The sequence below is a fragment of the Camelina sativa genome, chromosome 10 (assembly GCF_030686135.1).
Source record: "Camelina sativa cultivar CO46 ecotype springtype chromosome 10, ASM3068613v1".
NCBI lineage: Eukaryota > Viridiplantae > Streptophyta > Magnoliopsida > Brassicales > Brassicaceae > Camelina > Camelina sativa.
In genome coordinates, this window is record NC_141889.1 from 26,082,168 (window position 1) to 26,097,141 (window position 14,974).

General features: G+C 35.8%; 1 protein-coding gene and 2 pseudogenes across 2 annotated transcripts; all 3 read left to right on the forward strand.

Annotated features, from left to right (window-relative positions):
• Nucleotides 1-5,193: 5,193 nt before the first annotated feature.
• LOC104720667 (uncharacterized protein At4g15970-like) lies at nucleotides 5,194-6,602 on the forward strand. The gene is made up of 3 exons (XM_019230813.2): nucleotides 5,194-5,464; nucleotides 5,565-5,912; nucleotides 6,012-6,602. The coding sequence occupies exons 1-3, from the start codon at nucleotides 5,321-5,323 to the stop codon at nucleotides 6,471-6,473; spliced, it is 954 nt and encodes a 317-aa protein (XP_019086358.2). The 5' UTR covers nucleotides 5,194-5,320; the 3' UTR covers nucleotides 6,474-6,602.
• Nucleotides 6,603-7,004: 402 nt separating this feature from the next.
• LOC104720668 (putative F-box protein At4g22165 pseudogene) lies at nucleotides 7,005-8,434 on the forward strand (annotated as a pseudogene). Its single transcript, XR_015569290.1, has one exon. The product of XR_015569290.1 is annotated as a putative F-box protein At4g22165 pseudogene (transcript).
• Nucleotides 8,435-13,130: 4,696 nt separating this feature from the next.
• LOC147937387 (disease resistance protein RML1A pseudogene) lies at nucleotides 13,131-14,072 on the forward strand (annotated as a pseudogene).
• The last annotated feature ends 902 nt before the right edge of the window (nucleotides 14,073-14,974 follow it).

Sequence of the window (14,974 nt, forward strand, 5' to 3'; positions counted from 1 at the left end):
ACGTCTGATTGAAAATAAATATTTGACCAAATAAATATTACCAATTGGAAAATAATATTTATTTTTTATAAACAAGAGAAGCAAAACAACCTTAAGATGATTCGATGTTTTGTTTAATACATCGATCGTTGTCAAATACTATTTAGTTATACATATTCGTAAATGTATATCAGTATATGAAATGGACGAGATTGGAATATCCCATAACCAAATATGAAAAATATACGGAAACATACAATATATAAAAGAAGGTGTGGCATACAACCCAACAAAAAACAAATGAAAAACATACTATATATGAAGAGGAGTACTCTATCAGATAATCTAGAAGGTGTTGGTAATTCAACTAGTTTACATAATAAGAGAATTAAAGATTACAAATTCGAATACTGACGGCAGATAGAAAACTTAGTTAATTGGTAATATAAGAAAATTCTTGGTTAGAAAATAATTATGAAACTAATAAATAATGGAGCCAACCAAATAATGTGTTGTACATAAGTTTGGTCAGGAATGGGCCAATACAGAAAGAAGCTACACACTTGGCATCTGCGAAAACCATGTGACACATATGTAGAGTCCCTATTTGACGACGATCTTGTGATCAGATCTAATTCCAACTGGCTGGTCTCATGAATTAGACACGTATCTAATGGTTCATGTGAGTTTTTTGTTTTTTGCTTTTTATTTATTTTTTGGTTTCTTTCTCTCATGATTGACATGATAAAAGGAAAAGATTACTGATCACAACACAAACAGTTAAACACACTTAGGGCAACCATCGGTAATTTGAGTGTATGTAAAAACAGAAAAAAATAAAAAATAAGAACAGTATAGATTTTGTGTCTTTCAGCCACTTTTATGTCTTGACAGAGATGTTTGTAAATCCGGGATCTATATTGTTCAACTACTAAAACTAATTTTTGTTCTTATTTATATTTATCTACTATTTTAAAACCCTCTCACTTGTATAACCAATGAGCATAGTCTTATAATTTCAGGCAGAAATTCTATATAGTGTAGAAATTTTCTTTACAAGGTCTATATGTACAAACCAAACAGCAACAAGTAGAAATCGAAATACGGTAAGAGCTCTCTTAAGAATAACTTTCGTATTTGTAACGCTCGCGAACCAAAACTCTGCGTTTTGGGGGTGGGTGTCGATCGACACTCATGTGGTGTCGGTCGACACCACTTATTTCTGGTCCGACCAGATTGATTTAATTATCGATTTGGACCGGTTTGGTTTAGGAAAAACTATTGAACCGAGATATTTAAGTGGGAAAACGACCTAGGTTGTGTTTTATTTTTTGTCTTGGTCGCCGTTTGTTGTTTTTGAGAGAGAAAGAGGAGAAAACAGTTTCTAGGAGTTCTTGTGAGAGTTTGTGAGATTTGAAGGCATTTTTGGAGAGATCTTGCTGTGAGAGTGAAGATCCAAGGCTAGGAACGTGGTGGGAAGGTTTCTGTGATGGTAGCTTCATCCTTTGGGCTTAGATCTCTTTGTTGGCTAAGGTGAGTGCATGACCATGGCTTATCTAAGCTAAGATCTCTGTTTCTGTGATATTGTGTGTTTTTTTGTTGTTTGTTTTTGGTTGTTTGTGAGTTTTTCGTAGCTCCTGAGGCTTGGATTCGTTCCTGGGATGGTGTGGGACGAAGAGGAGAAGTTTGGAGGCGAGATTTGGAGATTCTGTTCGAAGGAAATCACTGCTCGACAGTGGTGTCGGTCGACACTAACGCGAGGACGACTCGGGAACTTAGCGAGTGTCGGTCGACACCATGTGGAGGTGTCGGTCGACACCGTTAGGGTTTTGGGGGTGTCGAGCAGGTGTCGGTCGACACCCAAGTGGTGTTGGTAGACACCAGATGTCCAGTGTCGGTCAACACCTTATGGTATCGGTCGACACCATTCTGATAGTAACCGGATCGTGTCGGGTCACTTGTTCATGTTCCTGGTTTGTTTTATTGTTGTTGTTTGTGGTATGAGAGATCTTATTGCTTGTGTCTATAGCCCAGTAGATGGGAGGATTGCCTCACTGAGTATTTATCAAATACTCATGCATCTCAATTTGTGTTTGTGGTGCAGATAAAGGCAAAGTGTGATCGTGGAATCAAGACAATGAAGAGGAAGATGTTCTAGGGACTCGATTGGATGTTGTCTGGCATTGCTAGGTTGCTAGAGTTGGGTCTTTAGAACTTATTAGGTTGTCGGTTCCTTGGTTTCCTGTTGTTTGACATTGAAATGGTTAGGATTGGTTGTTGGTTATTCTATTATGGATTAATATTGGATTATTGGTTCAGTTGGTTATTTAATTGGTATTGTTATTCCGCTGTTGTTTGTGATTGTGGTTAGGTAGCTAGTGGGTATGAGACCACTAGTCATAGTTATTTATATTATTATTATTTATTATTAAAAAAAAACGGATCTGGTCGTTTCAGTATTACCGGCAACTGAAAGATATAATTACTCCGTATGTACTATAAATGATGATTTTCTATAATTTTTCTTGTATTACAAAAAATGATTTTCTGTATATTTTTATCAATTAATGCTAGAAAATTATAAATTTTAAGAATCATTAATTGAGAATTTAAATTTTTGATGAATTATTATTGGTTAATAGTTATGAAAATATATTATAATATATATATATGGCATATATATCTACTATGAAAATATATATAATTCATATATATATAGCTAAACATTAAATGTTTTTTTTTAATTTATGTGAAACTCTTAGAAAATCATCATTTCTAATATAAAGGGAGTATATATTTTGGACAAACAGAGATGCATCCATATATTCATGATAAATGTTGAATGAACCAATTGCACAAGCAGTTAAAGATACATTAAATACACACACAAAACATTATCATGTGCAATGGATTTATTTATGGAACGATCCGCCCACCTTTAACCAATGGTCCAATACGCATGTTTCTATTCCAAAATGCTAGGTTGGATTGTTAGTCAAGGTGATAAATTTTGTAAAGTTTAATCTATGCGAAAGCGTAACAACTTACCAAATTCATGATTTCCAACACTTATTATATTTTATGAATAACAAATTAGAAGTCTCTTCACGATGAATTTGAAGAACGCGGTATTAAAATAATTAGATATATCGAGATTTGCATATTTCCTTTTGAGTATGAAGTTAGGCAAAGATATTGACGATAATATTGTTTTAAAACTGGGAAAAATGAAAATAAAAAAAAGATGGTAGTATTGAACACGGCGTCGACTCACCGCCTATGGCCGACCAGATACGTACACTCTTGACATGTTTGTTATGTAATTCCTGGACTTGGGGGATGGGGTGATAGTGACCAAAAGATTTAAAAACAAATTAATACTATTTTTCAGCAATTAACATGAACTAGAGAAACATTGGCGATAAGATTTATTTAAGGAATAGGTAGGTTTAGTTGATCAGAATATGCAAGAGAATGACCAGTTTTTTTAGTCTTCGGGTCATACCCAATATTTAGTTTTCAAATGTTCCTTTTGTATACCAATAATATTATTAATTAATTAATTGGTAATACACGATAATAGTGTGTTTCAAACTTGACCATATATATTAATGGCAGTGACAATATTGTAGATATATGCAATCAGTCAGACTGTAATTAAAAAAATTATTGGTGAATTTGCTAAATAACCAAATGGTGGAGGTTTGTTTGTAGAAATTATATGGTGGCAAAAGTTTAAATAATTGAAAATGAGATTTTACGCATAATTGATAATAATAAATCATTTTCAATAGCATGCTATTAAAACATACAAAAATTTCAAATTATTTTCTTCAAACATATGTGATCATACACTACCCACTTAGTCATGATTTTGCCATCTTCTCACCTTTTTAAAACAATCATCCCACGCACATATATATGATCATTTCAAAAGAAATTTGGATATATAAAGAACTAACTTTATATAAGTCATCTGATTTTATTTTTTTTAGAATGACATGATTAATAAAATGTTACAAGAAAATGTACAATATATTTAGTATATAGTTGTAACACCAAATTGTGATAACTTAGCTTACTTGTGTTTCAAGAACTCTTTTGGGAGGGAATTTGAGTCTTTGTTAATTCGAATTTTTAAGGGATGATTTATGTTATAACACTTAATGTCGCTAGAACTTCACTGTTAAAGAAAAAAGTATATATTCTTAACGTTGTCTATAGATGTGACTATGTGAGTGATATTAAAACTCAAGTTGGATATAAATTAAAGAAACAAAAGGTCGAGAACATTTTAAAAGAAAACGAATGCGTTCAAGTTTCAACATTATATACAGTATTCTTATCCATTTTCATCAGATATATTTTGGGTCTGACGTGTCAAATCTTATCTACGTAGTATTTTTACATTGCTTATCTATCAAACCAATTTTAATTAATCAAAGTTCTAAACATTTGCTACTGAGACATCATCACCGGTTTAAATATATATTTCGGTTTAAGTACAAATGATTGGTTTTGTTTCCCTAATTGGCTATCTGTGGATTGCCATAAGTCACTTTCTATTTTATATATTGCAAGATGTAATTTTTTTTTTGGTAGAAAACGGCAGACTAGTCTCCTATTTATTAAATTAGAGGAAATTACAAACGAATATATCTTGGGCGCATAGACCCAATACCATCATCGCGCAAAAGCGACTCAACAGCAAAAGGAGAAACATTAAACGAATGAAAACCAAGCGGCAACGTAAAAGCATAATTTGCTAACCCATCGGCAAGACAGTTAGCTTCCTTTTGTATTGGAAGATATAATTTATTTAAACATAAGAGAGACATTCTAAAGGGTGCATTCAGTGTAATCTAAAAAAGTCAATAAATCCATGAAATACACGGTCGGTATATATAGTCAACTCACTTTAATGTAGAAAGTAATTTAATACATACTTGGAAAAAAATCTGAAAATCAGAAAACAAATGATTAAAAAGTGAAAGTAAATTTAGAGAAAAGATCTCTAGTAACAATCTCTAATTGAGTCAAAAACAAAAGTTTGGGTGATAAGTTCTGTAAGGTGCAAAGTGCAATAATTTGTCATAAAAGAGAGAATCTCAATTTAATGTAAAATCTAACCAAATGTTACTTTGCAAATATGGATTTGGAAGCAAAAGGAAATTGATTACAACCAGATTCTGCATTATCCACCTTCTTCTCTATTCAAAGTATTCATTGTAATCACCATTAAAACAAATATGACAAAACAAAAGAACATAAACAGTATGTTGGACTTTCAAGGTTTTTAATATTGTAAGATTTTGCCAGTCAAAACTCAAAAGAACAAAAAATGACGATTGCAAGGATACTGAAGTCACCGTACCTTGTCATATGTTGCCTTCTCTTGATCATTCTCTGGTTGTTGTCTCATCATCTCTCTTGTGCTCCATACATGGGTACTATCAGAGGACCAGAATTCTCACATCTTCAACCTGTAAGATCAAGATTATGAATATCCCATTTATAATGCTTTTTAAAAAAAATTCTGTAATTAACATTATTATTGATAGATTTTGGTAATTCTCTGGTCATAGGAATTTCCAGGCCTATCGAGTCTACTAAAAAAAGTAGCTAACGAAGACAGGGTAGTGATTATTACCATGGTGGATCAAGAATGGGCAAAACCTGAATCCATTCTTGATCTGTTCCTTGAGAGTTTTCGGATTGGAGAAAGAACCAAACACTTGCTGAACCATTTGATCGTTGTGGCTTTAGATGATCAAGCTCTTAGATATTGTCTTCGTGCCCACCCACATTGTTATCTTTATAGAGACTCGACAAAAAAGTCAGAATCTTTAAATTCGGATGGTCTTGTTACCGGTTGGAGCAAGAAGTTTTTGGTTAACGAGATTCTAAAAATCGGCTACAACATAATGTTCACGGTGAGTTCTCTTTAAGTGATTGATATAGCGTTTTTAAAATTTATTTTAACAGTTTTGAAAACACTGATTAATATTTATTTTGTCTGAATTTGGCTTCAGGAAGCAGATGTGATGTGGCTAAGAAATCCTCTAATGCATTGCCACCAACAAAATCCAATCTCAGTGGCTTGCGGGCGTGATCAACATCAACAAAATCATTTAACAGTGGAAAACACAGGAGGTTTCTTCTTTGCCAAGTCCAATGATATAAACATAGCATTACTCAATGCCTTGGACGTAGAGAGGGTTTTGTATCCTGCAACTGGAAACCAATCCTTGTGTGACATTGTCAAGCGCAACGATGTAATCCAGTCCCTTGGTATGAAAGTAACCTTGTTGGATGATGCTAACTTTGGGAGGTTTTGTCAGCCAAACCCACAAAATCAAAGCGAGATAGCTACAGTACATGCAAGTTGTTGTAATAATACAAAGAGTAAGGTGCATTATCTAAAGCTATTTCTCCAAGGCCAGAAAAATATGAACCCGCAATGGATCATTCCGAGCCAATGCACAGGATTTTAATTGTTATAACCATTTCTAAAATATGTAACAAAAATAATATGATTTACGTAAAACATGTCTCTTTCATCGTTGTGTGTTGTGTAACATCTCGATCTAGGCAAATATATCATTCATCTTTAAACCAACAAATTATAGTGGCAAGATCATCGATGCGAGTAATGGTCATTCAAATGGATTGGTGACTTGGTTTCTTTACTTATAGTGGACCAAATTATTAGAGGTTCATCATGTGGAATCTGTTACACAAACAAGAAATCATCACAAGCGTCAATTCAATAATATTCGATTGGATGAACGATGGTAACCTCATCGTATATATGATACACTTTTCTTAAGCAAAAATGCGTGTTAATCTCTAAGCTTTAACCGGGCCTAAACAGCCATATTTAACCGACAGGATTAAAAAGTCAAGTAATCACGTGTCGGTTGTTCAGGTCCAGTTTAAACCTTATGGTTTTGTCCCAAAAAAAGAAAAACCTTATGGTAGGGTAATGGGCTTGAATATACTATTTGAGGGTTTAGGCACCTACCCTAATTTAATAGAGTCGGGTCAGAGTATTGTCAATTTGCCTTGGAGATGAAGCAGTTACGCAGTTCATCCAGCTCCTGGTCGGAGCTTCCTTCAGATCTGTTGAATTCAGTGTTCGAACGCCTTAGCTTTGCTGATTCACGACGAGTTGAATCCGTATGTCGGTCTTGGTACTCCGCTGCGAGACGATGCTTGGCCATAAAGCAGATCCCTTGGCTGTTTCTCTTGCCAGACGAAGACGACAAGATCGACAACCATTGGTGCATGCTGTTCAATCCCGAGGAAGAAGGCAAGCTTTACAGAATGCGAGCTGAGGTGTTCATATTCGCAAAGAGCTATTGTTTAGCAACATGTGGAAACTGGTTCCTTATGATAGACCATTGGTCTGATCTCTACATTTTGAATCTCTTTACCAACGAGTGGATCTATTTACCTCCGGTGGAGTCACTACGTGGAACGGCAAAGCTGGAGCGAAACTCGGAAGGTTGGTTTTGTATTTCAAACCGAAACGATCATGATCCCTTCCCAATGAAGTTCAAAGGTATTAAAGATATTATGCATTCCCCTGTGTTTTGGATTGACGAGCAAACTAAAGAGTATGTAGTTGTATGGGGACTTGGCCATTGGTGCAGTGTGGTTTATTCCAAGAAAGGAGATGCGTTCTGGAATCAGCTTCAAATTCCCCTAGGTTCTAGTTGTTCTTCTCAGATGGTTTACAAAGATCACAAGCTTTACTACTTCCGATTCCGAAATGACTATTTTGGTAATAGTAGTGGTTATATCAAAATATTCGATTTCTCCAGAGAGATTCCGCAAGAAACATTTTACTGTGGTGTTACTTTCGGCACCTCTTTACTTGATTATCAACCAAGGGATTATTCATGGCGGATTAGGGCCACAAAAATTGTAGTCAGAGTAACCGGAGATGTCCTCAAGGTTGAAAAATTGGTCAAGAATGAACAACGGGTACAGCTCTGGTCCTTCCGCGTCTACAAGGCAGGTTTCTTGAACAAGTATGATGAACAAGTTGATTCATTGGGCGACGAGGAAATGCTTTTTGATCTAGGCATCACTGTGCTCGCTAATGATGACATTGTGGGTTTTAAGAGAAACTCCATCTACTACAATGCTACTTGTTATGAAAATAACACTACTCAAATTTGTGTCTTTAATCTCGAGACACAGGAGATGGAGGAGCCGCTCCACGAGTTTGTTTGTTCGTCAGAGCAACAACTCGCCAGAGCTCGATGGTTCCTACCAAGTTTCAAGCAGCCATAATTTATCTTGTTTTTTTTTTTTGGTTTGTTAAAATCCTCTGCTATAACATCACAACTGATATATATGCTGTCTGATGTAGTTTGGTAATGAAGTAATGATTATGGTGTGGAACATAAAAAATAATAATAAGAAGAATGTATTGGTTATTTGGAAATAGTGTTTGAAAAGATTATTGTTTGCTCTGTTTACAAATCTTATGTCTTGCGCATGTCGTAATTCATCGCTTTTAATGTGTTGATGTTGATAATAAATTTGATTGAGCAAGTGGAAAGAGAAGCTCTATCAAGCGGAAGAAAGGACCGACAAAACACACAAGTAACCAAACCAAGATGCGGTAACGAAGAACCCCCGACTTTTGGATGCTTAAATCAAGCTCTGGCTCATAGTCAGATAAAGGAAATTGTATGTTGTTTTATTTTAGTTTGTTAAAATCCTCAGCTAATATAACATCACAACTGCTATGGTGTGATGTGTGGTTTTTGTTTTGTAGAGTTTGACGAGATGGGGAGGAGCTTTACTGGAAATTGCACAGTTTCAACAAGTCTCAGAGTCAAAGCAAATGGTCTTAGGTGCCTTTTTTTTTTAAAATATTTTTCTTCGGTTTTTTTAGTTTGCATTGAGTGCAAATTAGCTTTGATGATAGCTTTAGAAATGTGAGCTCTATGGTAGAATTTTAAAATTCTCTTAAACTTCAGAAAGAGTATAGTCTTTACCTATATAGTGTCACTCTTGAGTTGACCTTGCGTTGCTTCAAAGTTCAAACTGGCACTCAAGATTCTGTAGTAGTAGTATTAGTAAGAGGGATGCGTTTTGAGGTAAAAATGTTGGTAATTTGTTTGCATTATTTGCCACTGGTGTAAATGATTGTGAAAAATTGTCTTCATATCTTGATCTCTGGATTTTAATAGTTTCATAACAGAGTAAGGTGTGACTTATTGTTGAGTTTTGTAATTTGTTTTTTGTTTTGATTTCCGAGATAAAACAGAAAGTAAGAGAACTTCTTTCTTTTAAACTTCTATCATCGAAATTACATACTTCTTACTTGTTTTTCATACATAGTTATAATCAAAAAGCAAGCTTACAACTCTCTGACACACACCATACTCTCTTTCTTGCACACTCAACAAAGACACTTTACTAGACAAGCTTAACTCTAGATTAGTCTAGTTTCACACCTAATACAAAAGTTTGATCATGACTTTTACCAACTTCGTTGACCTGCAACTACTAGTTTCTTCACTTGGTTTCTCTGATTCATTTAGTTTGGTTTGGGTACAAAATAGGCATCAGTCAACACTCCCTCTTGCCATTTTGTTACTCAAACCAAGCTTGTCTCGAAACCTTTCAAAGTTCTTCACTTTTGCAATACTGCACTTTAATATCTCCATTCCTCTCTGCTTCTATGACGACATGATACTTGATATGAATATGTTTGGTCCTTCTATGTTGCACTGGATTCTTTTCTATTGCAATGGCTGACTGACTATCACAGTAGATAGAGACTCCCTCTTGAGTGTGAATTTTAGCTCTTCTAGTAACCGCCTTAACCATACTGATTGATTTGTTGCTGCACACAGCGCCATGTATTATGCCTCTGCAGTAGACTGAGCAATCGTGTCTTGTTTGCTTGTTTGCCATGAGAACATTGCTGAACCAAGGCTAAAGCAATATCATGTGGTCGATTTCAGGTCTTCTCTGCAACCTCCCCAGTCACTGTCTAAATACCCTATCAACTTTGGTTCCACAGTTGCAGTGAATCTCATTCCCATGTCAATCATCCCCTTTATGTATCTGAGGACTCTCTTTGCTTTTTTAAGATGTTTGACCTTAGGTTCTTTGAGATACCTTGATAAATATGATGCAGAGAACATCACATTTGGTCTGGTAGCTATTAGATAGAGCAAACCTCCCACTAGACTTCTGTAAATCTTTGAATCAGTCGAGACTTCTTCTTCTTTTTCTAGATCTTTGACTTGAGGCATCAGCGGAGTGCTCATAATCTTGCAGTCTTCCATGTTGAACTTCTTAAGTAGCTTCTTTGAATAACACTCTTGAGACAAGAATATTCCTTCATCGCTTTGAGTGATTTCCATTCCAAGGAAGTAGCTTAGTAACCCCAAGTTAGACATTTCAAACTCATTCTTCATCGCCACTTTAAATTCTTCCACCATGTCTTCATCGTCTCCTGTCACAATGAGATCATCTATATATATGCACACTACCAGCAATTTTCCTTGATTTTGTCTTGTGTACAGGGCATGATCGTTTTCACTTGTCTTGAAATTTTCTCTTGTGAAAAATTCATCAATCCGGCTGTACCAAGCTCTCGGAACCTGCTTCAGACCATAAAGTGCCTTGTGCAGACGAAGAACATGATCTTCTTTCCCTTCTTCCTCAAATCCGATTGGTTGTTCAGCATATATCTCCTCTTCCAGTGTGCCATTCAAGAACGCAGATTTGACATGAAGCTGAAACAATTTCCATTTTCTATGAGCAACAACAACAAGAATTAGTCTGATCATTTCATGTCTGGAGACTGGAGCAAAGGTCTCCATATAATCAACCCCATGTTGTTGGGTAAACCCTTTAGCCACTAACCGTGCTTTGTGCTTCATTACATTCCCTTCTGCATCAGTTTTTAGCCTGAATATCCATTTGACTCCCACCACGTTCTTGTTCACCAGTCTTTTGACCAGTTCCCATGTTTTGTTCTTCTCAATCATCTTTATCTCCTGTTCCATTGTTTGTATCCATTCTTTGTGTTTTATAGCTTCTTCGAACAATGCAGGTTCTTCAGAACTTGCGTAGCAGCTTTCAATGAATCCTGAGTACTCAACATCAGCGTATGGAGCAGAGAGAAGAATGTCATCAATTGACCTAGTCTTTCTGTTTGGTTGGCTTGAACTGCCTCCAGGACTGTCAAAATTCAGATTTAAGGGACTTGGTAGAACGTTCCTTCTCCCTCTGGCTTCATTGTCTCTTGAGTTTGGCTCATCAGCTTGCTGATCTTCTTTTGGTTCAGGTGAGATATCCTAGTGTTTGATCACTTCCTTCTTTTCCCATTCCCATTTACTGTCTTCATCGAAGATGACGTCTCTGGAAATGTCAATCTTGTTCTCCTTTAGTAGATACACTCTATACCCTTTCGTTTCTGAACTGTATCCAACAAATATAGCCCTTTTTGACTTGTCATCCCATTTCTTCCTTTTCTCATCAGGTATGTGAGCATAGCATAAACTCCCGAAAACTTTCATATGACTTAAAGATGGTTTTGAGTCATTCCAGGCTTCCAAAGGTGTCTTATTCTTCAGAGTTCTTGTTGGTGTTCGATTTTGAGCATAAGCTGCAACATGACCAGCTTCAGCCCAAAACTTTAGAGGTAGATCTTTTGCTTTGATCATAGCTCTCGCATTTCCACTAAAGTCCTGTTTCTTCTTTCTGAGACTCCATTTTGCTGCGGAGAGTATGGTGCAGTGAGTTGCCTCTCAACGCCATTTCTTTCTAGGAATTCTGTAAATTCTCTAGAAAGATACTTTGTTCCTCTATCTGTTCTTAGCTTCTTGATTCTGCACTTTGCATTGTTTTCGACGAGATTCTTGAACTTTTTGAAGGTTGGAAATACCTCTGATTTTGCTTTCAGGAAGTAGACCCAAACCATTCTTGTACCTGCTGCCATTGATAGACGCGTTTTGCATCGGTCCACACACATCACTGTGAATGAGTTCAAGCTTGTCTTTGGCTCTTGTTTCTGATTCTGTTGGAAATGAGTCACGACAGTGTTTGCTCAAGATGCAGCTTTCACACTTTCCTTCTTCCACATTGAACTTGGGTAAGCCAGTCACCATTTCTTTTGACTGCATGATCTTCAGATTTGAGTGTCCTGTATGTCCAAGGCGTCTGTGCCATAACTCTGTTGATTCATCTTTAGCCACCATTGTTGTTTCTTCATTCGAGAGCCACTTCAGATGAAAGCTCTTGTTCACCATCTCTACTTCCTCCATTTTCTTTCCTGCACGATCGTGAATGATGCATTTGTTTTTCTTGAAGGTGACTTGATATCCGTTGGTGATCATTTGGGGAACACTCAACAGATTCTTGCCAAGTTTAGGCAAAAGAAAAACATCTTGAATGCCTCTTTTTCCTTTCCTCGTCACAACCTCAATTTCTCCCTTTCCTCCAGTCATCATCACAGCTCCATTTTCAACTCGAATTGGAACTTTGAAGTTTCTGTTGATTTTCTTGAAGAGTTTCTCGTTTGTTGTCATGTGATATGTGCACCCACTGTCGATCAGCCAAGTGTTTCCTTCACTTGGTTCCTTAAATTCTTGTCTTGAAATGACCACAAGATTTTCTTTCTCCATTGCCTCTGTTGTCTATGCAGCCATTCTTGGCTCCCTCTCCGGTGAGCTTCTTCTTTCTTGCTTGGTGTCCCTCTTGGTCACCAGCTTTTTTCTTCCGACTTCTTGAGCCATGTTGTCGTTCCAGTGATCAGTGACGCTCTGATACCATGTTGAGTTTTTTAATTTGTTGTTTGTTTTGATTTCCGAGATAAAACAGAGAGTAAGAGAACTTCTTTCTTTTAAACTTCTATCATCGAAATTACATACCTCTTACTTGTTTTTCATACATACTTATAATTAAAAAGCAAGCTAACAACTCTCTGACACAAACCATGCTCTCTTTCTTGCACACTCAACAAAGACACTTTACTAGACAAGCTTAACTCTAGATTAGTCTAGTTTCACACCTAATACAAAAGTTTGATCATGACTTTTACCAACCTCATTGACTTGCAACTACTAGTTTCTTCACTTGGTTTCTCTGATTCATTTAGTTTGGTTTGGGTACAAAATAGGCATCAGTAAACACTTATTCTTGTTAGTCCAAATGCTAATGCTATGTAGGGCAAAACTTTGCAAAATGAAATACAAAATCGTAGAAGTCAGTGGTCCCCGACCAGTATACAACGTTGTATTCACTCTTATGGGGTCCTTAACGACTTTAGGGACACATGTTTGTATGTTTATTTTCTGCACTAATTTCTTTGGAACTTTCTCATGTCTTTACGCGTTTTCTCTTCATTGTGATACCTTCTTTCTTCAAATCTCATTTTTACTCTTATCTCTCATGGCTTCTTCTTCTTCGTCGTCGGACGTCAAGAGATACCATGTGTTTTCGAGTTTCCACGGTCCAAACGTCCGTACTATATTTCTATCTCAATTACACAGTCACTTCGAAAGCAAAGGGATCACTACGTTCAAGGATCAAGAGATCGAGAAAGGCCATACGATCGGACCTGAGCTCGTCCATGCAATTAGTGAATCTAGAGTCTCGATTGTGGTGCTCTCGAAGAAGTACGCTTCTTCTGGCTGGTGCTTAGATGATTTGGTGGAAATCTTGAAGTGCAAAAAAAGCTTCGGATCAGGCTGTGTTGACTTTTTTTTACAAAGTTGATCCATCCGATATACGGAAACAGCGGGGAGAGTTCGGAAGTATTTTCAAGAAAACATGTGAAGGGAAAACCAACGAAGTGAAGCAGAGATGGAGCAATGCTCTGACTGATGTAGCAGCCATAGCTGGAGAACACTCTCTAAAGTATGGTTTGTTCTTTCTTTTGGGTCAATGATTTATAAAATGCTCTAGTGGAGGGGTTTTTTATTATTTAACTCATTGACCTTAGTCAAATTTTTACTCCTCTTGAAGAATAGATACGTGTCTTTAGGGTTTGGCTCCTACCATCATTGGATACTACATTACTACGGATTAAGCTAATTTTATCTCTGTTTTTATAATTGGTTTTGCGTTAACAAATAGAAAAGTGAGAAGTACAAATATGACATTTGGGCCATATAGTTTTTCCATGTAGAGAAGAAACATATCATATGGATAAACATTGTATAAAAGCAGGTATAAGGTCTAATGTTTGGAACCCGACTTCCACGGCTATGACCGCGTTTGCCACCCACTGACCCACACGACCTACGACCATTCACATGTTCAGTAGCAAAAAAGTTTGGATCTTAACTGTTCTTGCTTTTGTTATCAACCTGATGATTTAAGTGGACTTAAAGGAGGTTGTGTTATTATAAGTGGAAAATTGATCTGTAAAAATTTAATCAATATTAAAACCAGAGGTTGACGATTATGTCGATATTTAAAAACATATAAATTTGACTAAAACTAGATTTTAACCCGCGGTACACGGCAGACATATAATTTTTATTATTATTTATATTTTATGTTGTATTTGTTTGTTTAATATGGGATGTTTTGTAAATAGAAGAATAACTGAATTTTCCGGCCGTTTGTACGGCTAAATGTTTATATTAATTTTTAAACCCGCAATACATTTCATGACTATTTGTTTATTATATTTAGTTTGTTTTGTTTAGTGTTTGAGATTCTATTTTGATTTTTAATATTATAACAAAAAATAAGGGATCCAAATACATAATAAATAATTTATATGTTGTGATTAAGTCACATCTTACCTAATAATTTAATTATTTTACACAATCTTAGTTAAATCAACTTGATTTTATATGTCAAATATTCTAATATTAATAGTGTTGACAAATAATAAATGAGGATTTAAGCACAAATTTAATAATATTTTATTAATTTCAACATGTCATGTTTATAACATATCTACTATATAACCACATTATATAGTATTTTTTTTTCATTTACATAT

Excerpts from the sequence above, each read along its gene's own strand:
- LOC104720667 (XM_019230813.2), top strand. The coding sequence starts at position 5,321 with ATGACGATTGCAAGGATACTGAAGTCACCGTACCTTGTCATATGTTGC. Across the intron at positions 5,465-5,564 it reads AATTCTCACATCTTCAACCT|GAATTTCCAGGCCTATCGAG; the intron begins GTAAGATCAAGA and ends CTCTGGTCATAG. Across the intron at positions 5,913-6,011 it reads GCTACAACATAATGTTCACG|GAAGCAGATGTGATGTGGCT; the intron begins GTGAGTTCTCTT and ends ATTTGGCTTCAG.